General features: G+C 40.6%; 1 protein-coding gene across 1 annotated transcript; it reads right to left on the bottom strand.

Moving 5' to 3' along the window:
* Window positions 1-6,251: 6,251 nt before the first annotated feature.
* KLF11 (KLF transcription factor 11) lies at window positions 6,252-15,027 on the bottom strand. Its single transcript, XM_075201445.1, has 4 exons — window positions 14,812-15,027; window positions 11,355-11,615; window positions 8,230-9,172; window positions 6,252-6,777 (listed from the first exon to the last, which is right to left on the bottom strand). Exons 1-4 carry the CDS (start codon window positions 14,986-14,988, stop codon window positions 6,482-6,484), a joined length of 1,677 nt encoding a protein of 558 aa, XP_075057546.1. The 5' UTR covers window positions 14,989-15,027; the 3' UTR covers window positions 6,252-6,481.
* Between the last annotated feature and the right edge of the window lie 9,887 nt (window positions 15,028-24,914).

Consider the following 24,914-nt stretch of genomic DNA (forward strand, 5'->3'; position numbering starts at 1 on the left):
GGAGTGTGATACTCAGGACCGCTGAGAGAGATCCCTGTGTCTGGATAGATGTGGCGATAAAGATGAAGGATGAGGTGATGGAGAAAAATGATGAGGTGGTGAGATGTGGACAAGTCGGGAAGTAACGCTCTTCCCCTGAGGAGGCCTGGGCTAGCCCCAAATGCATGACAAGAACCTTTTTAACACCTTAAGTAGCTTGATTTGACTAGAATGCATGAGTATCATGCACGGGTTAACATATATATATATATATATATATATATATATATATATATATATATATATAAAATGGTATAGCAAAAAGGTTGCTTCCTTTATTCATCTTGTTCTGGAAAAAAAGGAGCAAGTTTAAATTTATATTTCAAGTAAAAAGGGTTTTAACAGTTCATCTGACTCCAATAGAAAAAATTCTTAATAATGATATGCCTAATAAAGACTTGTGAGAATTTCTCTAATCTATTCTTTGGTGTCAATAAATCATCTTTGTCAGTACATGAAACCTCAGCATAAGCGGACATCAAAATTCTTTTTGGATAATTCTGTTTCCTAAAAGAGCCAAGTAAAGCTTTTGCATGGTTGTGAAATGCTGCATCTGAACAATTCCTAAAAATTTTAATTTGTTGGCCCTTCGGTATGTCATTTATCCATGATTTTAGGTGACTGCTATTATAGTTAAGATAGCTATTGTAGTAAATGTCTTTTTGAAATGTACCAGTAATAATTCTATTGCCACTGATCCAGAGTGTGATATCCAGGAAGTTTATTTGGGAACAGTGATATGTGCTGGTGCATATTAACAAAGGAAGATATAGAGGAGATGTGGCCAACATATCTGTTGCAGAGAACTAGATTTGCTTGGAATGTGCCGTTCCAAATATATTGCTGTTCACACAGATATATATATATATATATATGTATGGGCAAAACTTGGAGCAAATCTAGTGCCCATGACAGTCCCCAGTGTTTGTAAATAAAAACTGGAATTAAATAATTGTGTGATAAAATAAATCTAAAGGCTAGGCCCAAATGCATGACAAGAACCTTTTTAACAACCTTAAGTAGCTTGATTTCACTAGAATGCATGAGTATCATCCACAGGTTAACTTGTATAAATATATGACTGGACAGGCCACGTGTCTCTCAAAAGATCGACACACTCCTGAAATATCCTGTGCCGCTGCGAAAATTCAGACGATTTGATTGGCTGTAGCTTGTTCTGTCTCTACCCATTTCAGAACTGAAGACATCCTGGGCATACAGCAGATTACAAGTTAATATAATAAGGTGCTTCTGCCCACCTCCAGCTGGTCACATGAGCCATCTCACCCTGGCCAATCACATGACATGGTTCACTTATCACTCAAAATGCCTTTCATTACCAGGAATGTAGATTCACACTAGTCCAGGGGTAGGCAACCTGCGGCTCTCCAGGTGTTGTGAAACTACAAATCCCAGCATGCCTTGCCACCTATCTGCTGGTTATCTACTGGCAAAGCATGCTGGGACTTGTAGTTTCACAGTGCAGGAAGCCATGCTGTTGGGGATGAAAGCGAAGCAGGCGGGAGGGCAGTCACACCCTATGGTTTTGCTACTGCACACATCAGATTCACAGATTTATATCCAATTCCAAACAAACACATATTGAATATGAGCCAAGAAAAACCCAACACAAACATATTTATGCAGACAAAGGAAATTTTATATGATTCTCAAAAAAAGTGACAATGTTACATTTTCCATGAAACAACTGAATTCAAAAATTTGTTAAAAACATAGTTAAGAAATATTTAACTTAAAAACAAAACAAAACGGAAATACTCAGACTGGGGCATACAAAAACATAGGGAATCAAAAAAAGCTTGCAAATATTGCATTTTTGAGCATGCTACAAATAGTCCTGTCACAAGGATGCTTAGACTTCAATACAAAATTATAGGTATACTTCACAAAAATAATATACCCTCATTATGAACAGAGAAGAGATCAATTTAATGGAAATGACTTTCGGAGAAGGCGGAGTTCAATGATTTAAATTAGACCCATCACCTTAACACAGCAGAGGAAGCCATGATGTTGACTGAGGTAATATTCATAATAGGCTACAGTCTTATGAATACTGATTCAGCCCACATAACGGCTGCTTACATTGCGTGTAGACATCAGAGGGTATATTTACTAAACTGTGTGATGTTGCCTATAGCAACCAATCAGCTTTAGTTAACATGTATTTAGTACATTCTACAAAATGACAGCTAGAATCTGATTGGTTGCTATAGACAACATCACCACTTTTTCAAACCTGAGTTTGCAGTTTAGTAAATATACACCCAGGTGTACATTAAGATGAGATGTAGGGAGCACAAAAATGGCTGTACTGCCTCCATGACACATACTATAGTTGCCGAGGCAGTCAGTGATTTAACCCACCACAATTATGTAAAGAAACGGAATGTTCTTTTTCCACTCCTACAAATCAGGTATGATAACTGCTGGCCTATAGCAAAATTCCTATGACTCCATAACAGTAGTCATAAGAAAGTGGACTAGGTTTAAAATGAAGATAAAATTGTTTATAATTATGTTCTTTTAAAAGGAAATGTATTTATTTTTAAAGTCAGTATTTTTTTAATTGTGATAAAAAAAACAACATAAGTGAAAACTTATGTTAATGAGTAAAAGTGGGCATGCCTAAAAAAGAAAAAAAAAAAATAATTCTGAAAATTTACAAAAATCATACTACAAAAGAACGGAGAAATCAGTTTTTTATTTAATGCCAATTTAACTTTATAGTTCAAAGACTTTTTCCCAAGTTAATTTATAAAATAACTGTTTTTTTTCCCCTAACATTTTTGGAATGGCTCTCTCTACTGAACAATTTCCACTGGACTTCAATATTAATGCCTTTTCAAAACGAGAATAATTCTTTAGTAATATCTGTCACAGAGCTAAAAATTTGTCCTACGAATGAGTCTGGTTTTTGTTTTAGTACTGGAACACAGAAATTACTGTTTTAGGAGTTTATTTTCAAATCACAGTCCCGATGGGTGGGTTAGGTCAAGGGGCAGCTGCATTACTCCTTGCGCAATGATTGCCGCAATAAACTACAAACCTCACAATCCATTGCAACAAGGCATCCACTAGTAGCATTAGACAGCACCTGTCCCTCACCTGTGACATCATCACCAAGCTGAATGGGTGCATTTGCTGGTATTGGAACCTTGCACAAAGCCAACATTTGCAGACAAAGTACTACAAAATGGAGTGGGAGGGGTCAGTTCAGAGTTTCTAGTATCCTGAGCAATCTAAATAAACAATTTAAAGCCACAATGTTGCAGAGTAAAGCTCACAGGTACCATGTGTAGTTGTCAATAATGTAATGTGGGTCCAGTATGGTCAGTGGATGCCCTTTATTTGAAAGGAATGATTCTTTAAGCTTCTTTTATGATATTATGCTATTTTAAGATTAGTTTTAATTTTAATCAACACCATTGTCACCTTTCTCACTATCATGGAATAACCCAATATTTTGATTTAAAAAAACCTACAATGTGAACAGCCTGTGCAAATCCTGTTGCCAATTAAATCACATAATTATTTTCTTGAGGAACTCTAAAATTCCCTCAGAAGCTTGTTCTGGGTGGTCTCCTACATAGGCCCCAGACCACAGATACTGCACACGTTGGAGTAGCGATTCTCAGATTTACGTAACATTGTTTCAGTAAAATAACTTTGAGCTGGTACTGTGAATTTAGCCTAGGCTCATCTATATTTAAACAAATACCAAACTTTAATGAAACGCTGTTACTTCTTGTAAAAAAAAAAAAAAAAAGTTCAATATAAAAATGTTATAATTTCTTTAATGCCCTTTTTTCAGTAGCATTAGCAGCAACAATTTATTTGGGGATTTTTCACCCATAGTAACTAGTTCCTAGCGCAAGATCTGATCCTGGGTGCATGGCGTGTACATGAAAGGCAACTTTACATTCCACATACAAGACACGTGACTAGACATGATGTTCACCTATGGCCATGCTGTGCAAAAAAATAAAAACTGCTTCCTGACTAAAAGACTTTAAAGCAATCACAATATATTTTAAAATTATAGCTATTTATAAATTTTCCCCTTCAAATTAATTTTTGTTAAAAAAAAAAAAAAAAGTTACTATGTGTTAGGACTCACACAAAAGTAGAACATGAGAACAATTATTGGGATACAGTGCTAAAAACAAGGGGGATTATTTTTTATCTCATGTGATGGTATGTGAAGATATCTAAACAGTTAAATAGTGATTGCGTCTATGTAATATAACACATGTTGAAAGGGGCCTGTGATTTAAAGAGTATTTGTAGCCTGCACACAGTTAAGGCGACATTTTGTGGGATGAACCAATCTCCAAACTTCCATTTCATTAGGAATGTGTAAAAGGCTGCATTTAATAAAGGTTGGTTGAGCCAACAAGATGGCTGCCATGGCTATGTGCATTGTGACAGGCCCACTTTCAATTATCCCCAGACAAGTCATGAGCTAAAATATAATGTCATAAACTACTGACTAAAATACCATTAATGTGCATGACAACTCAGCAATTTTCCATAGCTATATATACCAAAGTGGTCGACCGACAAATCCCACTACCCTATGCCAGCATGGGTAATGAATCCAATGACTGAAAACTCCAGACATCAACAGAGAGAGAGGTACAAGACGTTTTTGCCCGGTCGCACAGACAATGTAAAAGTACAACAAAACAGGCGAAGTAATAACAAAACCAACAGAGCTTAGAGAAAAAAATATTTGTACGCATAATAAATCAGTGTATGAGGTAATAATACTGAGTGAACCCATAGAGCAGTAATGTGGGAAAAAAGGTAAATTTTTCAATCACTTTACACAATGCCCCTACCGGAGCGCCGCAATGGCCAAGCAGTTGTAATATGAATAACAGGTAAAAAGACTTGGTGTTAAATGTTGTACATATATATATACATGTGTGAATTTACGGTTCAATCATGTGCATAAAACTTTTTGTCCTGAAGTTTAGAACACATTAACACATTTTTTTGTTGTGTTTTACAGGACTTATTTTCACCAGTCTGCAAGCCACAGCATTGATGGCCAAGCTTTAACTAGTTAAACATATAGCAAATTCCCATAATTCATGTAAAAGTGATATTTAACTCCTCTCTCCCCAAATTCAAGGTCAATCTTCACCATCAAAAATTCCCATTAAATGCATTTGCAAACATACAAATGATAAACAAAAATACCATACAAGACATATAAAGTATAGTGCAATAGACATAATAGACACGATATATCAAATTCCCTTTGATAAACGTACGGGTTGGGTTTATCAACAATGCTTTGACCTAGATGGGCATGTGTGTTCAGTTTGTATCCAACAACTGTAAAACGTTGGGATTGATTTATGGGAATAAGAACTGGATTTTTTTTTTAAAAAATAAATTGATGAATTGGCACATGCCAGGTGTGAACTTTCTTATTCTCCCCACACAGGTAGCCTTTAAAGCAGTGGAGAGAGCCATTTTGTGGAGTCAGCCTGTACCCATTATAATGCAGCCCATTAGTTAAATAAAAATGCATCCCATCAATTTACTAGGAACTAGCGCCATCACTCGGGCACAAATTACCTCAAGGATATCTTTAGTAAATGATAGGCAGCATATTTTTGAAACAAAATTAGTTCAACCCACAAAATGGCTGCCTCCAATGACTTGAGCACAATCTATTCCCTGCATAGCCACACCCATTTAATGGTTTGCCCCCTAATAGAAGCCAGTCACAGATACATTGCCTAGTTACATCTAAATCAGGCACGGACTGCAGTGTAAATTGTAAACACAGACTGACAGAAGAGAAAAAGGCAACTTTACGTAAAAAGATTGTCCAAACGTGACATAGAAAAATTCCAAAATATTGTAAATTCTATCCCAAAAAAACGAAAGCCGCACCGAAATCAAACACATTGCCAATAAACCCCTCTGTTGTCATCTGTGCTTTTTACCCGCAAGGGTCTTACACAATTAGAATGCACAAAACGAAACATGTATATCCTATACGGAGGCTCTGTTTTGCCATACATGATCAAAAAAAAAAAAGAAAAAAAAAAAAAAAAAAAAGAAATTGAATAAATATTAGTCCTTAAAAAAAGACAAAAAATTATAAAAAAACAGCAGAGAAAAATTGCAGTCTGCTTTTAACAATACATATACACGTAAAAAAAAAAAGCTTATTGCCACAATTATAGGATTTATTTTCCTGTGTAAAAGGCTGGTAAATAAGATTCATATAAATTTGCATCACTTAGAAAGTGTACACTTCAGTGTGAAAAACTGATAGGGTGCTCGACAATGTAAAACAATAAACTGTATTTTATGTCTCAAGTCACTGGGTGCTTTAGAGTGTAAATCAAAAGGCGGAATTTGATTTAACTTTTTTTTTTTTTTTGTTCAGTCACTCTTATACTGGAGCAGACACGGATACCAGCATACTTAAAGGAGGGCCAGCATTTGACTGTTCCGACATTGTTATCCTGTTTAATTTTCCAACCTCCGCTTGCCAGGAGGGCACTTTTTTCGTGGTCATGTGCCGCCGAGCGTGCTTGGTCAGGTGATCGCTGCGCATGAACCTGCGATCGCACACGGGGCAGGCAAACTTCTTTTCACCTGTGTGAGTTCTACGATGTCGGGACAGTTCGTCTGATCTGGCAAATTTTTTATCACAGCCATCCCAGTTACAGCTGAAAGGTTTTTCTCCTGAAACATAAAAAAAAAAAAACATAGTACAGTTGTTTGACTGTGAGCCAAGAGAATTTTAATCAGATAAATAATGTTTAGGCGACAACACGGTCATCAAGCAATCTAACACATATAAACTAATAGAAAGTACCAATGCACCCCACGTTTTTGCTTTAAAATTCAGTTTACCACTATAAAGTTGCCTCTTTCCATCCACATTGGGTGGGTCTTAGGACTAGACCTATTCTAAGCTACACCTGGTTTTGGGACTTTACTACTGCTTTTCCCCAATGAGCAAGGTACGTTCCAGTCATAGAAAAAAAAGAAAGCCTCAAAATGTTGGGGAAAAAACCAATATAAGATGATGGACAAATCATTGTTTTCTGTTGCCTTATGGCTGAAATGCTGCATTTATCAATGTGGTTTAAACTTACATGCTTTCCTGAAGCCTGACTGTGTCAAACTTTATCAAGTGAATTTGCAAAACAAACTAGTCAAGGCTTTCATAGCACAACTACTCCTTAGATAGGTCTGACTCTATTAGGTCAGTCCTTAGCAGGTAGCCAGCTTTCATAACACAATTAATCCTTAATATTGCAGTGAAGCACAATGGGTCAACTGCTTCACAAGTGCTATATATTAAACATAATGAGCCTGAGTCATTAAGGAAAGTAAGGCAAAAAAAAACCAAAAAGGAGTAAATGTTATCTGGGGACAAACCATGTTACAATGCAAGGGGTACAAATTAGTTTAATATTTTGCATATAAGTTTAAAACTGGCTGTTTTTCTATGTCACACACAAGTACATGATAACTTTAAATTTCAGTGGAAAAATAAAACTAATTTAGGACATGCCATACCTAAACTATAAATCTGTCCCCACATTTTAAATTTACATCCCCCTCCAATGAAACATGGTTTTGCCCAGGTGTAAAGTTACTCCTTTTTAATACTTTGCTCTCCTTAATGACTCAGGCCCAATGTGTGCAATTATACATACACACACACACACATACATACATACATGTGTTCTTTAATACTTAGATGTCAGCAGACTGTCTGTATACTAAGAGGGTGGAGTCACTTGTGAGACACAGCCTGTAAATCAATCAGAATCATTCAGCTGCACTGATTCACTACCATACTATACCGTGCAGCTTAGTCTTGCGAGTGAGACGTCATCAAAGTCTTTTGTCAACTTAAGTTTTGGCCCTGGTCCCTAACTCTTGGAGAAGTTTGTCAAGCTCTTTTGTACTGGTTACCATGTAGGCCTACATGGAATATTCGCTCATAAAGAATATTCACCAAGTACTAAAGGTTATCCTTTATCACAATAGTGACAATAAACATTGGGATTTTTCAACATTTGGTAGACATAGCTATAGATTCCCACTATCAGCTTTACAAAGAGAAAAATACATGCGGGGTATTTTTACAGAGAAAACGTCAGGCAGCAGAGTTTATCTCACCTGTGTGAGTTCGAAGGTGTGCTTTGAGGTGGGAACTTTTGAAATAGGTCTTCTTACAGCCGGTGAAATTGCAGACATAGTTACGTCTTCGGGAAAAGTCCATTTGTGGAGGGCAGCTTTGCCCTGAAGTGATGAACACAGGGGCTGGGGCGAGGGGCAGTAACTTTGTGCTCCCAACGGTCATTAGAGTCTGTGGACACTGTTGAGGTGGATGTGGGACAGGCGATTGGGGAAGGACAAACATGACGGTTCCCTGAGACATTGGAGTGCCCATCAGGACTGACTGTGAGAGCACTGTGGTTTGGGGCAGGATTGGCTTAATGGTATTTTGAGGAGAAGGCTTAATAAACGCAGAGATAACACCGGCTTGCGCAGTGACTGGAATCATCTGGCAAAGAACGGGGGGACTGGAAAGAGGAACAGAAACCAAGTGGTTGGCATCATTTGAGTGTTCGTTTTCACATTTCACTGGCTTTCTTGTCTGTGCATTAATCTGCTGGCTGCCAGTGTTTATGTTTGGACAGGTGTCATCAGTCTGAGGAAGGTGCAGTGCTGAGGAGCTTCTTGACAGGCCCTCACGGGCATGTGTCTCTTTGGTGAGCTTGGAATGTGTTGTGTCGCAGCTGCTAGGTGGAGGGTCGTCAGCAGCCGGTGTCCTTACTCTCACAGGAGATTGGGGAAAGTGATGGAAAGCGGAGGTGTCAGCTGTGTGACGTATGACACTTGTAACCATCGCCCTGCAAGGCCTCTCGGGCACTTCTGAACCCAGAGAAGAGAGGCCGTGAACTCTTGAAGCAAACGGCTTAGACACCTCAGAAGAGGACATGGAGCACTGAGAACTGCTGGACATGACGGTCACCGGCTTAGAATAAGTCACTTGAGAGGCAGGGGGGAGTGTTGTGCACGGCTCGGCAAACTCAGGACTATGTGGAGGAGTCATACACTAGAAAATAAAAAATAATGGGAAGTATTAGGTAAAATAAGTCATCAACATGTACATACAATTCTGCTTATAACTTGAGTTTGATGGCACAGGAAACCCACAGCTCTTGAATAAGTACTCCTGCAATTATAGTTGATCAACAGCTGACAAAAATAATTGGATTTCACATTAAAGCTATAAGAGTGTAAATATATTGTATGGTATGGTAAATATGATCAACCTGTGTTAATGTAACAATAGGCCCTGCGCAGAAGTAAAATTAGGGAAAAAAGGCTTCACACATCCCAGTAGTGATGTAAAGCTCGTGGGCTTTGACACTAAAGGGAAGTAACTATAGTGAAGACGTTGCATAAACAATACCGTGATCGGCAAGCTGGCTATGTACCATGGTTATTCCCTTGTCAAGTAAACACAAAACATAAAGGTTGGATTTCTGCATAATAAATAGGTTCTTTGATGATAACATTTTTAGATGACACAATCCCTTTACTTTCAGAATGCAATTCACGCTCTCACCCTCACAGACCTCAGAAGCTGCTCCCTTTCATAAATCTCTGGCTCTGTCACAAGGTACACACTCGCTCATCATTCTACCTCTGTCCAATGCCTGTCCTCGTCTCCGATATCCACTTCTTCCTCCCACCTTCAAGACTTCTCCCGTGCTGCTCCCCACTTATAGAACTCCCTTCCTCTCCTGACCAGACTGTAACCCAACCATCAGGCTTTCAAGCGCTCTCTCTAAACCAAACTCTTAACTATATCCTATCCTATGTCAGTTTGCCAATCCTTGCCTCTCGCTTGTCCCCTTAATAAGGGAATCTCTGAGGAGCAGTGCTGTTTTCTCCCATCTGTGATGGGTATATTTAACCTGTGTGTACTTCTTACAAACTGTACAGCACTGCGCAAAATAGTGGTGCTTAATAAATAGTGGATAATAAGAACCATTGATGGGATTTCACACTGGATTAGTTCGGAGATAAGTGGATTCTACAGATGCCAATACGTGGACAGATTTGGCCACTCTGCACTCAGGTTGGTTATAGGCCTTTGTCCAATGTGGCCGCTAGAGATTCAGTTAGTTACTCGGTGTTTGGGATGAGCAACAAGAAACATTAGGCTTAGTTAATGCATTTGGGAAGAGGACTGCATACAGCGGCAGATCACCTTCATCGGCTGATTGGTTGTTATCTTGATTGGAATTGTTGATCTTTTTTGGACTATAAATGCAGCTATTTGTCATCATTTGGGTCCTAAACTATCAGATGTAACACAGAATTGCACTGTATTGTAAAAGGGAAATCCAAAAACATAACAGACACATTGGCTAGCCTAGTATTAAGCCTGGAACTTATCAGCAGGACCACCATGGGAGCGATACAGCTGTCACTTGTGTGCATGGCTGGCTGAGTGTCTATAGATGCAGAGGACCACATTCAAAATCAGTCAATGCATCTCAAAGAAAATAAAAACAAAATTGTGAAACACTGTGGAAATCTCATCCCCGGCGGTGTACTAGAAATTACATCACAATCTGCCAGTGTTATCATCTATTCAATGATTGACTGTCTCCGTCAATCAGAGTTGATTGTCACAATGACGATCCCACCCTCCTTTTACCCAGATCATACTCTGCACAGCCCATTAACTGAGTGGTGATAATTGTGGCAGCGCACTTTGATTGGCTGAGACAAATGGGTCATTATCTGGCTGAGATCGTTGATTATGGTCTGCCAATGGGCATTGCCAAAACATCACCATCCAGATTGTGGGCTGCGCAGTGCAATGGGAGCATGACCTGACCAAGGGGACAGATAGATCACTAAGTCACAGCCCACTGTGGCACTAGAGAGTAAGTGGGTAATTGCAGCAGGCTGGGCTCTGTTGCACAGAGAAGGGCGGGGACACACGTGTAAGTAGGTCATAACTGCGATTGAATGTTTCCAGCACGGTTATAGATTATATACCGAAAACTGAGCCTGTAACAGTCACTGTCGCTTGGGTCTAAGAGGATAGGGGGTGATTGTTTGTAATATTGCAGTCACGTTACTGGTGTAGGACAGACACAGTAATGAAAAGAGTGTCATTGCACGCGAGAGTCCACAAATATCTATCAATTTTTATACCCAAACATACATAAACGTGTTCTAGGGCAGTACTGTGACGTGTTTGCTAATGCTCTTACCAAGGTGGATAGAGAGTGGAAATCTTTCGACATGGCCGGGTAAGAGTCGCACTGCATCATGAAATCAGAAGAGTCGGAGGCTGGCGTCAACGGGCGTATCTTCAACACCTCCCACTTCTGGCACCTCTGGCCCCAGGAACTCATACAGACCAGCGCTTCCACCGCTTCAATGTCATTCTGCTCCAATGTGCTGCACGAGGACCTCTCACTGTCGTGTCTCTTCCTTTCCAGTATGGACTCACAAATATCCATGAAGTCAACCTATGGCGTCAAAATAGTAAACACAATTATAATCATTATTATTTATTTATATAGCGCCAACATATTCCGTAGCGCTTTACAATTGGGGACAAACATAGTAAACTAATAAACAAACTGGGTAAAACGGACAAAGAAAAGCAAACGCCATCTAAAAATGACATTCTAGAGATGGGGTGCCCAACCGGACACCCGCTTCCCTGAAAGCATCAACACCATGGTTGGATGACATTTTATAAACCACATCTGATCCACGAATACATAATATATTAGAACGTATGGGTGATATCTCAATATACACCAGAGTATTATAACTGCTACCACTCATTCTAATAAAAATCCAATTTGCATAGAGATCAGCGTGTTTGTGCTGGCTGACTACTGTGTTTTACATTGTACATTATGCACAATATAAAATGTAGTTTACAATCTCCATTTGTCAGCATAATGGCTTTAATGCATCTGACTCCTATTTTCCATCGGGGTATTTAGGGACAGAGGTATTGAACTGCTCACATCTTGAGCATGAAGTCACTCAATACACCCACATTGACAAAGGAAGTTACAACACCCATTTAACGTCAGTGTGAAGTCACTTGATGACATCATCATGGAACATGTGTCCAACAAACTAAATGCAGGGTGATTGCTCAGAGGTTCTCTCTGGGGAAAGCATCCTTGGACGTTCTGACAGTAACCTTTTCAGAAAACAAATCAAGGGCCAATCTAAGCCTCTAGCAAATTATTATACTGGACAATAAATCTACACTTATGTGGGCGACACAATACACAAGCATAACCACCATTCCAAATCTTAATAGTTCTGGCATTTATGAATAATTATGAGTTTTCCATATTTCCTATATCCACATATTATATTTAAAGTTCCTTACACCTAAAAGTATAATAAATAAATACTAGGGATCTTAAAAGATGATTAGCCTATAGTTTATTAATTGGGCAGACCAGCATGTGCACATTATTTCAATAAGCTTTTCTATTTTTCCTTAACAATAAACAAATAAATAAAAGCCATAGCTGCCTCTGATGTGCCATGTTTGTGATGCGTGCAGTTCTCCATGTCCTCATATGACCTAAGCCAACACGAGCCTCCTAAATGCAAAAGGTACTGACTGAGGCAACCTTATCGCAAGCAATGATTTACCAGCTTATTGAACGTGTATTGCCCACAAAACAGAACAGCAAACACACCTCTAACACTATTATATTGTCCTGGGTCACAATTACCTGCATAATCTAAAGTGCAACAGAGAAACACACGTACATGATAGATTTCACTAGTGATAATGGCATTTGCTAACACATTTACAAGGTACGGCAGTGAATAGGTTAATAAATTTATAACAAACCACATTGTTCTGTAGTTGTTTTTATAATAATGCCATTGTAGCAAACAACACAAACGATTTACAGCAAACGGTAACCAATGAGTCATATCCATCTGATCAGCAGTAGTGACAGGCACAGGGGATGCATTACAGCTGCAAATTATTGCAGCAAATGCAGAATTATTCAGCAGGAGCCCAGCACTAAATTGCTGCCCTGTCTCCCAACTGATTTATAAAGGATGGATGACTTAAACCATTGCAGCTCAAACACTTGCATCATGTGAGGGGCTAATAAACATGCCCTAGCTTGCCCCACTGTCAGCTGTTTGGCACTGAAGACATCTTTTATATATCAAGTCTCATTTTCCAACCTGTTTACTATTTCGCACATCCTACAAAACAGTTTGACTTTAGGTCACTATGCAACAGATAAACCATTCTGTGTGCAGCCTGGAATGTTGACCAACAGCCACTTGTATGCAATATACAACATAAAACAGCTGTTTGCAGACCTAGCTTTGCCATTAAAGGATTGCCAGCACCTTATTTAAGTATATAATAAATAATATTTATGTATATATAGTTATACTAGGCAACATACTGGAATAGAAAGCATAAATATTTTGGACACTTTCAGTTGCAATTTATATGCAGTAAACAAGCAGAAATTGGAAAGAATGGGCAAACAGGGTCATAATAGAGAATTAAAAATAGCACAGAAAGTCAATGTATAGCTCCTATCCCGAAGAGCTTACAGTCAAATAGTTCACATGAGAATTTCTAGCATATAGAAAGTTAATGTAAACCACACCCTGGCAGTTTTCAGACCAGCTCAGCTGCCAGATACACTTTAAAGCTGATACAGTTGTTTTCACAGTTTCTGGGGGTGGGGTTGTCAGGGGACAATAAGAAGTTAAGCGGAATTGCCCCACCCTAGACAAGTGGGCAACAAACATTAATCCCCGCCCACCTCCAAACCACAGCCACCCCAGGGGGCGGGGCTCCAGAGTCCAAATATAGCTCCCCATGACGTCATCCATTACAACAGCCATGTGAGGGGGGCAGGACAGGGAGTGAGGGGGCAGGACCAGGAAATGATGTGGGTGTCAAATAAACGCCACAGGGGCTGGATATCTGTTCAAAATCCATCCAAAAAAACAAGCAGGGCGGTTGTCCATTAACCCCTCACAGCATCCTCCAGCACCTAAAGGGTTACAGTGTAGCCAGCACTTCTCAGATCTTACAGGAAAACACCTCCCAGATACAGACACAGCAACAATGTATCAATCCTCAATCCTTTAACATTGTTACTGCAACAATGTATCATTCCTATAACATTGTTACTGCTGATTCGGAACAGAGACAGCTACAAATCTCCCTGTATCAGAACAGGTCACTTTGAAAATACCTGTTGCATTTATAACATATATGTAATTACAAGACATGCAAGATGTATGACATATCACAAACACATACAGCACAATAATCAATGGGGCACAGCAGCCAGCATCACTGAGCCAGGACAGTGATCGCCATCAATTACATAAGCTGTGGGAATGTATAGTTGGATCTTTATATACATTAAGCTATATAGTGGGGTCCATTGTCCAGACATGCCTGGACAGGACTGATGCCCCATTGTCTGCCCATGTTAGGAGCCAGCTAGGTGGGTGTCTTTAGCACCCCCATTATGTGCCATGTCTATGCATATAGAGGGGGGAAAGCACCCCCCCAATCATTATTAAAAGTTGGCTTCTATGTCTGTCCATCCATCAGGACCCAGCCACTGGTGCACGCTTACAGATCAATGAGAACAGGCAGATGTAGAAGGTAGGTGATGCTGTACTTACAGCTGGCGGCTGCTGCCTGTCTGCAGTGTTCACATTCAGCATGGTGAATGGCTGATACAGGGTAACAAAGGATGGAGAGGTAGCAGGACCCGGTGCCGCCTGCCTCAGCCAGGGCTGCTCATCAGCAATAACAAGCTCGCCTTCTTCGCATCGGGGATGCACCTCGTCATGTTGCATTGGGAGGGAGGGCCGGCTCCAGCGTGCACACAGCCACACAGGGGGGCGGGGAAAGGGAAGGTGAGGACATTGCATTCACTTGCACAGACCGGGGAGGGAGAGAGCCGGTGGGCCAATCAGTGCGCGGCACGGCGTCCGCTCAGCCAATAGCAGCCGGCCTGGGAGCGTGATCAGCTCGTGAAGCAAGCATGCCGCTGTAGGCTGAGTGTGCCGGCCGGGTGAAGGGAGAGAGCTGGAAACTAGGGGAAAGGTCGCGCGGCTGAGGGGGCGTGTCTGGGGGAGAGGCCTGTCTGTCACTCAGGCGCTGAGGGGGCGTGTCTGGAGGAGAGGCTTCTCTGTCACTCAGGAGCCGCCCACTCCAGCCTACAACACTACAAGTACCTTCCAAAGTACATGCATGTGCACAATGCCTGATCTCTGGGGGGTGGCCGGGCCGGGCCGGTCCTGTGCAGTGCAGAGTAGAGTGCAGTCCGAAATACAACACCTTGCAAAAATAGCCATCAGGCATTGCTGAGTCGGGTCATTCGGTTCATACACACTGCGCCTCCCACCGCCACTCCCACATGGGCGATGTAGATGGGTGTTTACAAACTTCACAGTTCAAATAGAGTGTCAGCTGAGAGGAAAACTGTTATGCAAATAGAAAAAAGTATATATATATATATATATATATATACACAGGGCCATCTTAGCAACATTATGGGCCCCTGGGCAAAGCAGTGTACTGGGGCCCCTACCTACCCAACCACTCACAGGACTAAAAATGAAAATTATCGATAAAATTAAGTTTATATGTATTGTTACCTGCAAAAAAAGTCAGTGCTTAAACATTTAAAAACATGCTGTACTACAGAGATTAATCCACATAAACGTTTTTTGACGGCAATTTACCCCCCTTCATCATGCTTCTGGTTTGCCCCTATTTCACACACTGCATAGTGTGTGATCAGAAGCATCATAAAGGAGGGCACACTCCATTATGCTCCTGTTTGCCCCCCTTCATGATGCTTCTGCTCTCCCCCAGTATCAGACACTATGCCCTTTATTATGCTCCTGTTTGTCCCCCTTCATCATGCTTCTGGCCTCCCCCCCCCCACCCCTGTATCAAATACTATGCCTTTGCCCTCCATTATTCTCCTATTTGCCCCCCTTCACTTACCTTTATATCACCTTCTTCTCTTCTTTTTTCTTCTGTTCTGTTTTCTTTCTTCCTCTTCTTCCTCGCTTGCTTGTCTGTCACGTTGTAGCTCCTCTCGGTGCACTCCTCACTGAAAATGTTGTGCTTGATAACGTTACGCCCGACATTCAGTACGAAGGAAGAGGGAGGGAGCCGGATTGGCGCTGCTTGACCACAAAAACGAAAGTTTTTTTTTTATTTTTACTTAATTCCTTCAGAGTCGGGGCTATGGGGCCCCTAAGCATGTGGGGCCCCCGGGCAGTTGCCCAACATGCCCAATGGGAAAGACAGGCCTGTATATATATATATATATATATATATATATATATATATATATATATATATATAAATATGTCTAACTTCACAGGAAAACATTGCATTGCAAGCATGCACTAGTAATAATACAGACTTGTCAACACTTATTTCAAAACTGTGTTTCACTTTTGATAGTCTGTGTATTAATAAACCACTGTAACTTGCATTGATGCACAGCTATGGCAAAGTCCCCCCTCCCTCCTCCGTGATTATTTTTTGCCTAAAGTTGCCAGCAAATGGAGGAAGTGCTATGTGCATGCATATAGCGCTTTCACAGGAGGGATCCAGTGAAAATGGAGAGTCTTCAGCTGGATCCCGGTGTAAAATACAAGGGACGCCATCCTGAGATGGCGTTACTTTGCTGCGAAAAGAGCTTAATAAATTAACTAGTACTGCTATGGGGATAGCGGTAAGCTCTGTCAGTGGAGTTAAGGCCAGAGAAAAATATGATTTCTCAGGTGTTAAATCTTTTTTAAATAGCAGAAAGCGGTGAAAGAGTCTTTTGCCTGTGTATACTCTGGCATTTTGGCTCCTCACTGCTTGTTAAATAGACCTCTTGATGTCCCACTGTTGTATTAACTTGGCTGGATGCTTAGGGGGAAAAGGGTGCAGAGCAGACACAGTTAAATATTGTTTTATGGAGGCAGTTTTGGCAAATCAAAGGTTCATTTCTAATTTGGCCATATGGGAATGTTACAAAATTGGAAAGCTATATCTGGGCTGCAGGATCACATGGGGCCTGTCTGTGGTTGATAGTTATTTCTAAGGCCTGGCGATAATTTTGGGCTTCATACTTGCCAACACCTAGCCAGTTTTGTGATATGGCAGCATATACCAGTGCTTGTGCGCTCAACATAAGTTATACGGGTCAATAGTTAAATACAGTCACTGGGAAAGAAATATGACAACTGCGACCCATATTGGGAACACCCCCACATCACAAAAGGGTCATTTACAAAACACAAACATAATGCAGACCTGCACTGTTTTTCACTTTTTCTTGTTTGATTGCACTTAAGTGTCCACCTGCTAGTGCATTTCACAGTGCACAGCCACTTCTCAGCCCTAGAAACACTCGTAAAAGGAGGTAGATCCTACATTTGTGGTTTTCTGGTGTTTTTTGAAAACACCAAACATGTCACTAGAGTCTATCGTCATTTACTGCTTATATTAACATTTACTGCTTAAATTAATCATGAGGGTGACTACAATTGTGTGCTTGAATGCTTTTTATTACATTGGTCAAAGTGCACTTAGAAAGAAATGCTTTTTTTCCTGCAAAAGTCCTGCCAGAAGGTGCAAAATAGATCCCATTGACGTATGGGCATGAGATTGGGTTTCTAGCACGTCTGACCAGCCGGAGAATTGAAGTTCTTTTCCTGGGAGTAAAAAAGGAGGTGTGCCCACAGTGGGCTCATTTAAACAGTTCCATCACAGAAAATTAAATATAGCATTTCCACTTCAGTATAAAACTAGGCACACCCGTGCTTCTAATCCGTACATAGCAAAGAAAGCCCCCAATTCACCGAACTCTTCCTATAGGATGGTTCAAATCTTTGCACCCTTGCAGCCATGCGTCCATGTGCCTCCCCATAAAATCAGGTGCGTTTGCTCAAAACTACTTGGTATCACAATATGTGCACTATGCGTTTCATAAATGACCCCTATTGTCTCCTCCAGGTTTTGGAGGTAATCTAATGGATTGCAGGTCAAACTCATGTAGCCCAGTCCTAAGTGCCTTGGAAGCTTGACGTCTGGTAATGTGATTTCTTGTGTATCTACCTATTAACCACTTTCCTAATTTTTTATCAAGTGATATGCTTTACTCGCTAAATTTTACAGTTTACCGTCATGTTTATTTTATAGCATTATACAATGTTGCAAGTAAGTTTTATTCTTGCAGGATTTATATCATACAATTTGCTCTGCCCATTTGAGGACACATGTAGGATTCTCCAGGTCGCCCCTACCTCTTATTTGGCAGAAATATAAAGTACAAAAAGTAGGCAAATATGAGTATCTCATATCTCCCGACTGCCCGATTGGGACAGCTTTGTCCAATAGGTCAGAAAGTTGTGAGGTATGTCCCTTGTGCGAGTGGCAATTAACAGGTCTTTTGAGGGGAAGGGAGAGTGGTTAAGAGCTTTAGAAGCGTTAGAAACTCCCTTGAGGTGTGGCCACGCCCCCACATGAAATGTTCACGCCCTATTGTGATGTGGCCACGCCTTCTCCGCATTCTGTCCTGATTTGAACACCTGTCAAGTTGGGAAGTATGGTATCTGTTTGCATTATACATTATTTTTAGATTTTTTTACTTTACTTCCATGATGTTAGTTTACTGTCTGGTTTATTTTAATGCAGTGTATTAACACTTGGAAGTTGCTTGGATTTTCTGTGATGCATTTTCTTTGTTTTTAGGGACTGTGGGGTATATTTATTAAACTGCGGGTTTAAGAAAGTGGAGATGTTGCCTATGGCAACCAATCAGATTCTAGCTGTCATTTTGTAGAATGTACTAAATAAATGATAACTAGAATCTGATTGGTTGCTATAGGCAACATCTCAACTTTTTCAAACCTGCAGTTTAGTAAATATACCTCTGTGTCTCTTTATTCCCCTGAACAGTGAACACAGTCATTGATAAAGGAAACAGCGCGTGTTACGGTCGTGGTGACTTTTCAAGAAGGTCATAAAATCACAGAAGTCACAGAGTTTCTTTAGCATTGAAGGCTGGTATCAAGATGATAAGGTGTTCTCCCTGACAGGGAAAAGGTTAATATTAATAGCATGTCGCTGCTGCAATAATTTTTTATGACTTGCCTCTGTTTGACTTTAGATATGAGGACTTTACCCATATTCCAGGAACAGGTAACACATGCTCTCCTATTATTAGTGTACATGTAGACTGTAAAGGTCATTGTCTATCAACCTACTGTATTTCTGTCACTTGATTGTCAGACATCACTAGATAACAGTGGGATCGCCAGAGGGCTCATTCACATATATGCGCTGGGAAAATGGATAGAAACGCATGAAAACTAGTGTGCGCCAGGGGCAAATGCAGGATTTGTAGACTGGGGTTTCCACACCACGCGGCCAGTGGGCGTGACAACCATGCATGGGGGCGTGGCTATAATTTTAGACAATGCTTGGCTGTTCTCCAACTCTTCCTATCCCCATAATATACATGGACAGTGCTGTGTGCACTACCGTTAGGTGCACGCAAATAGAGCCGTGTGAAGCGGGGGCAGGGTCCAGTCACCTCAATTATACAGTGCCCCAGGCTTGGAGGGGGGGGGGGGTGGTTCCAGGCACTAGGAAACCCGACCTCGGTTTGCCTATGTGCACTTGACGCATTTTAGTGATTTCATGGCCTACAATACAATCTATTGTAAGTTATAAACACAAGGGGCCTGATTCATTAAGGATCTTAAATGAAGAGGATTCTTATTTCAGTCTCCTGGACAAAACCATGTTACAATGCAAGGGGTGCAAATTAGTATTCTGTTTTGCACATAAGTTAAATACTGACTGTTTTTTAATGTAGCACACAAATATCAACTTTAAATTTCAGTGTACAAATAAGCTATCATTTATTTAGTACATTCTACAAAAAAACAGCTAGAATGTGATTGGTTGCTATAGGCAACATCTCCACTGTTTCAAACCCGCAGTTTAGTAAATATACCCCCAACTCTATAGAGCTCTTTAAGCAATTTGTGCCTCAGTGACATCTCTGGTTCCTAGTAGATTGATAGGCTGCATTTCCAAAAATATTGGTTAAGTAGTTAAAATGTCCAATTCTCCTAATGCCTCAGTAGATTATAGCAAGTTGATATGCTGCATTCTCATGGATATTGATTCGCTCATAAAATCCAATCTACCGCTTAGACCAACTATTGTGAAAAGTAATAGGATGTTTTCTTGCTTTGTGAAACATTTAAAAAAGTAGTCCTTAAACATGAGAGTACGCTTGTTTTATTTGGCAAAAATGGCATACAAAAAGCATAGATACATTTAAAAATATATAGTTTGCCAGTATAATATCCAAGTTGATTTTACAATAATGCAGTGGCGGATCAAGATTACAATAGGACCATGGGCTCTAGTCAAAACGCGGGTCCCCATCACTTCCTACGTTTAACCTTGCAGTAGATATAGAGGAATTGTATGACTGATGGGGTGCAAAATAAAGCTAAAGTATGGCACCTAGAATATAGAACCAGAGAAGTGGCACTGTGCAGATGTCTTTATACACAGCATTAGTACAAAAATTGAGATTTACATTCAACAAACACACACAAAAATAAATTGCCATTCCCTGTAAATTTAGGATTCATGCACACTCAGGTTCCTCAAATTTCATTTAATCCAGCTCTGCACAGGGCGGAAGGGACTGGAACCGTGGAACCCCTACTGGTCTGACCAAGGGGGAGTTGATTTAATAGGCCATATTATAATCCTCCACTGATAATGTGACTGGATCATTATTAAATAACTTTTAGTAAAAATTTATTTAAAGCAAATAGCACAGGGCACTTATTTATGTAATTGCACGTGCACTTATTTTTTGATATTGTGAGATAGGAAATCGTTATTTCTGAGACCAGGGGAACAAATTTGTCTCTTGTTTAACCTTGCTATAGGATATGTCTATTTCTGATGTATATATCTGATACAAGGAGCCTGTGTTTACCAAGCCTTTGGTGTATTGTGATGTGGGGAATTAGCTTGTTTTGGGGTTTTTTTGTTGTTCTGTGGGAATGGGTATTCGGCGACTGTCTGAAGTATTCATGCCAGTCAGACCTTTTGACTTGCTAGTAGGTCTCCTGCTTCTGAAATAAGATCCAGGAAATCACAGGAAGGGTTTTAAGAATTTCATAGCTATGTATAAATGTTAGTGGCTTTGCAATGCATGTAAATCTATGTTTGTGTAAATAGAGTATATCCTGATGCTAAAAATAGCATGTGTCTGAAAGGTATAAATGCACTGACTTTGACACGGAAATGTATCATTCTGATGTTCCATCTGGCCTGACCACTGATACCTTAAATCAGTGGGACTGTCCTTGTCAGGATACTTGAGCAATAAACATCACTCTGCTTCAAGACCCTGCTTGACAACTTCTTCAATATTGCTGTAATCCTGCGACCTGCTGATTAGACCCTAAAATCTAATACGTTCTCCGGCTGTCTGAGGTTTGGACCCAGCTCTCCAATACCACCGCTCTGCCTGCTACCTGCAGCTCTAGTCAGTGTGATAGGCCAGGGAGGATCTATCCACAGCAACCCGGATCCATAGTAAGAGGTCCGGAGTTACCAGCCCAAGTGTACCAGCACAGGAGTACACTAGCAGTGACAGTTACCCAGAAGGAACGTGGTTCTGAGCGCCATAAAGGAGTTCAGTGGTGGCAGCATTATAAGCCCCTCCTACTGCGGCAAGAGGGCGCATTTGGGATAACGAAAGGGAACAGTGGCAAAGTAAGCCCAGCTGGTTTCCAGCAACAACAGACAGGGTGGCATAGGCGGTCCATCCTGTCACAGATAATATAAGCTAAATATTGATATACAGCACCCTCTCTATACACCGCCGTTAGACTCTGCACACAGACAAAACTGACATTATATTCAAAGTGGTGTTATAGGGAAGTTGGTCTAGAATTTTACTGAAATCTTTGAATGCATATTTGTTAAGTGAATGTGCCAGAGGGTAAATGAGTTTGACTAAAGAAAGTGGTATCAACAGGGAACAATGAATTTCTTTTGTCAAACTCAAGACCTTGGGCATACATTCCAATAGTCGGGTGACCGCACTGATTTTTGGAGGCCAAAAGGGACCTGGAAATGTTAAAAGGGGAGTGTACCCAAAGTGTTATAGTGACTTAGTATGATGCAAAGCTGTATGCTGAATACATTAACTTGATATGAAAACAGTGGAAGGCTTAACTTTTACTCAATAATTAAAATAATATTGTAAATTAAATGCATACACTGCAGCTGCTGGGTAGACAGTTTTATACAAAATCCTAAAATCATCATCATAATCATAATTTATTTATATAGCGCCACTAATTCCGCAGCGCTGTACAGAGAACTCACATCAGTCCCTGTCCCATTGGAGCTTACAGTCTAAATGTCCTAATATAGACACTCACTCACACACAGACACAGACAGACAGACAGAGAGGGAGAGACTAGGGTCAATTTTGATAGCAGCCAATTAACCTACCAGTATGTTTTTGGAATGTGGGAGGAAACCGGAGCACCCGGAGGAAACCCACGCAAACACAGGAAGAACATACAAACTCCTCCCAGATAAGGGCCATGGTCGGGAATCGAACTCATGACCCAAGTGCTGTGAGGCAGAAGGGCTAACCATTAAAATCAAACAGATTTCTAATGCCAGGTCCACTTTTATCTATTCCCTCTCCCTGTACAAGTTCTCGCCAGCATGCACACCCTCCCTACCCTATAGTTTTTAAAAGAAAATAATAATCCAGGCAATTTTGTATCAACATTGAACGACTGGTATTAAATTCTACTGACACTTTATTCTGCTGTCTGATTTTTAGTAACCTCCTTCAGGGGAATTTGTGGTCTCATAACAAAGCAGTAGTTGTATATTTCTTTGTAAACTTCTTGAGTGTAAAATATTGTTTTATATTTTGTCCCTGTTTAAGATAAAAATAAATCTATGGCCATAACTGTTAGGAATCAGGTGCCGTACTTGTCAAACAGTCCTGTATACAGTCATCGTATTAGTAATTAGCTGTAGATGGGCCATTTAAATGTCCTTAATAGAAAGGCAGATGGTACACATTAGTTGCAAGGTACAGACAGTATATCATTAGTACATTGAATTGCATTTGTAGGCTGCAGTGTAGCCAAGAATTCAGCATAAACAAAGCAGTTAGACATTCCTCCCCGGGAGTGAGGTGAGTCAGACTTGTTTTGATGCTATTGCTCACATGTTTCATAGACACCTTGCAGCCAGGGACACCTCCTTGTCATCATTTTACACAAACAAGAGTTGAGCCAGCAAATCCTTTCAGAGCTGTCTGCAACAAAGTAACAAAAGAGACACAGTGTTATAAAGATTATATGACTGTCACTGGTAGCCCAAGATCCACAAGTTTGTTTATGTGTTACGGCTGTTTTCAAACTAAACATAGTTATTATGTATTATGTTTTGAGGTTTAGGAGATCAGAAGAGCAGATATATTGAATTAAGTTCACTTGGAAGCTCTCTCAGTGAATGGTGTACACCAGGGGTCCTCAAACTACGGCCCGCGGGCCACATGCGGCCCACGGAGGCCTCGACGGCCCGCGCCAGCCTCGTTCTATCTGGTCCCCTCTCCCCCGGACCAGGGGTTCCAACGAGGGGGGGGGGGGGATAGAACGAGGCCGGCGCCGCCGCGAGGAGTAAAAAAAATAACTTGTAAAAATAAGAATCAGAGGGCTCCCCTCCTCCCATACTTGGCCTCCTCCAGTCCCATTCAAGCAGAATGCCACATGGGACAAGCACCACGTGACAGGTGCTGTCCCATGTGTGCGCGGCGATGCAGCAGAGAAGACTTCAATAGATCATGACTCCAACAAGGTAAGTGTAAGTGTGAGGGGGGGCTGTTATACTATTCTTTTGCTATGTGGAGGCTGTTATACTATTCTTTTTCTATGTGGGGGCTGTTACACTATTATTTTACTATGTGGGGGCTGTTACACTATTATTTTACTATGTGGGGGCTGTTACACTATTATTTTACTATGTGGGGGCTGTTATACTATTATTTTGCTATGTGGAGGGCTGTTATACTATTATTTTGCTATGTGGGGGCTGGTACACTATTATTTTACTCTGTGGGGGGCTGTTATACTATTATTTTGTTATGTGGGGCCTGTTACACTATTATTTTACTTTGTTCGGGGCTGTTATACTATTATTTTACTATGTGGGGGGCTGTTATACTATTATTTTGCTATGTGGGGGCTGTTACACTATTATTTTGCTATGTGGGGGCTGTTACACTATTATTTTGTTATGTGGGGGCTGTTATACTATTCTTTTGCTATGTGAGGGGCTGTTATACTATTATTTTGCTATGTGGGAGGCTGTTATACTATTTTACTATGTGGGGGGCTCTTATACTATGGGGGGGGCTTCTCTACTATTATACTATGTGAGAGAAGGGGCTGATATACTATTATACTATGTGACAGAAATGGGAGCTGCTATTTTACTATAATTTGTGAGGGAAGTGAGTGGGGGGGGGGGTCTTAATATAATGTGGGTGTGAGGTAGACAATTATTTTAATGATGGAGTGTAGGTTGGGGCTAATTATTAAGTGAGTGTTATTTTATTTTTAGGGGTGATGGTGGGGCAATTTAATTTAATAGTGGGGATGTTAATTTAGGATGGGGTGATGGGACCTTTAA

Source organism: Mixophyes fleayi, chromosome 3, assembly GCF_038048845.1.
Source record: "Mixophyes fleayi isolate aMixFle1 chromosome 3, aMixFle1.hap1, whole genome shotgun sequence".
NCBI classification, from domain to species: domain Eukaryota; kingdom Metazoa; phylum Chordata; class Amphibia; order Anura; family Limnodynastidae; genus Mixophyes; species Mixophyes fleayi.

Bases quoted from the DNA above. Each gene is read 5' to 3' on its own strand.
- KLF11 (XM_075201445.1), bottom strand. From the start codon at position 14,988: ATGCAACATGACGAGGTGCATCCCCGATGCGAAGAAGGCGAGCTTGTT. The intron at 11,616-14,811 runs GTAAGTACAGCA...TTGACGCCATAG, and splicing joins ACAGGCAGCAGCCGCCAGCT to GTTGACTTCATGGATATTTG. The intron at 9,173-11,354 runs GTAAGAGCATTA...TTTATTTTCTAG, and splicing joins TCCACTCTCTATCCACCTTG to TGTATGACTCCTCCACATAG.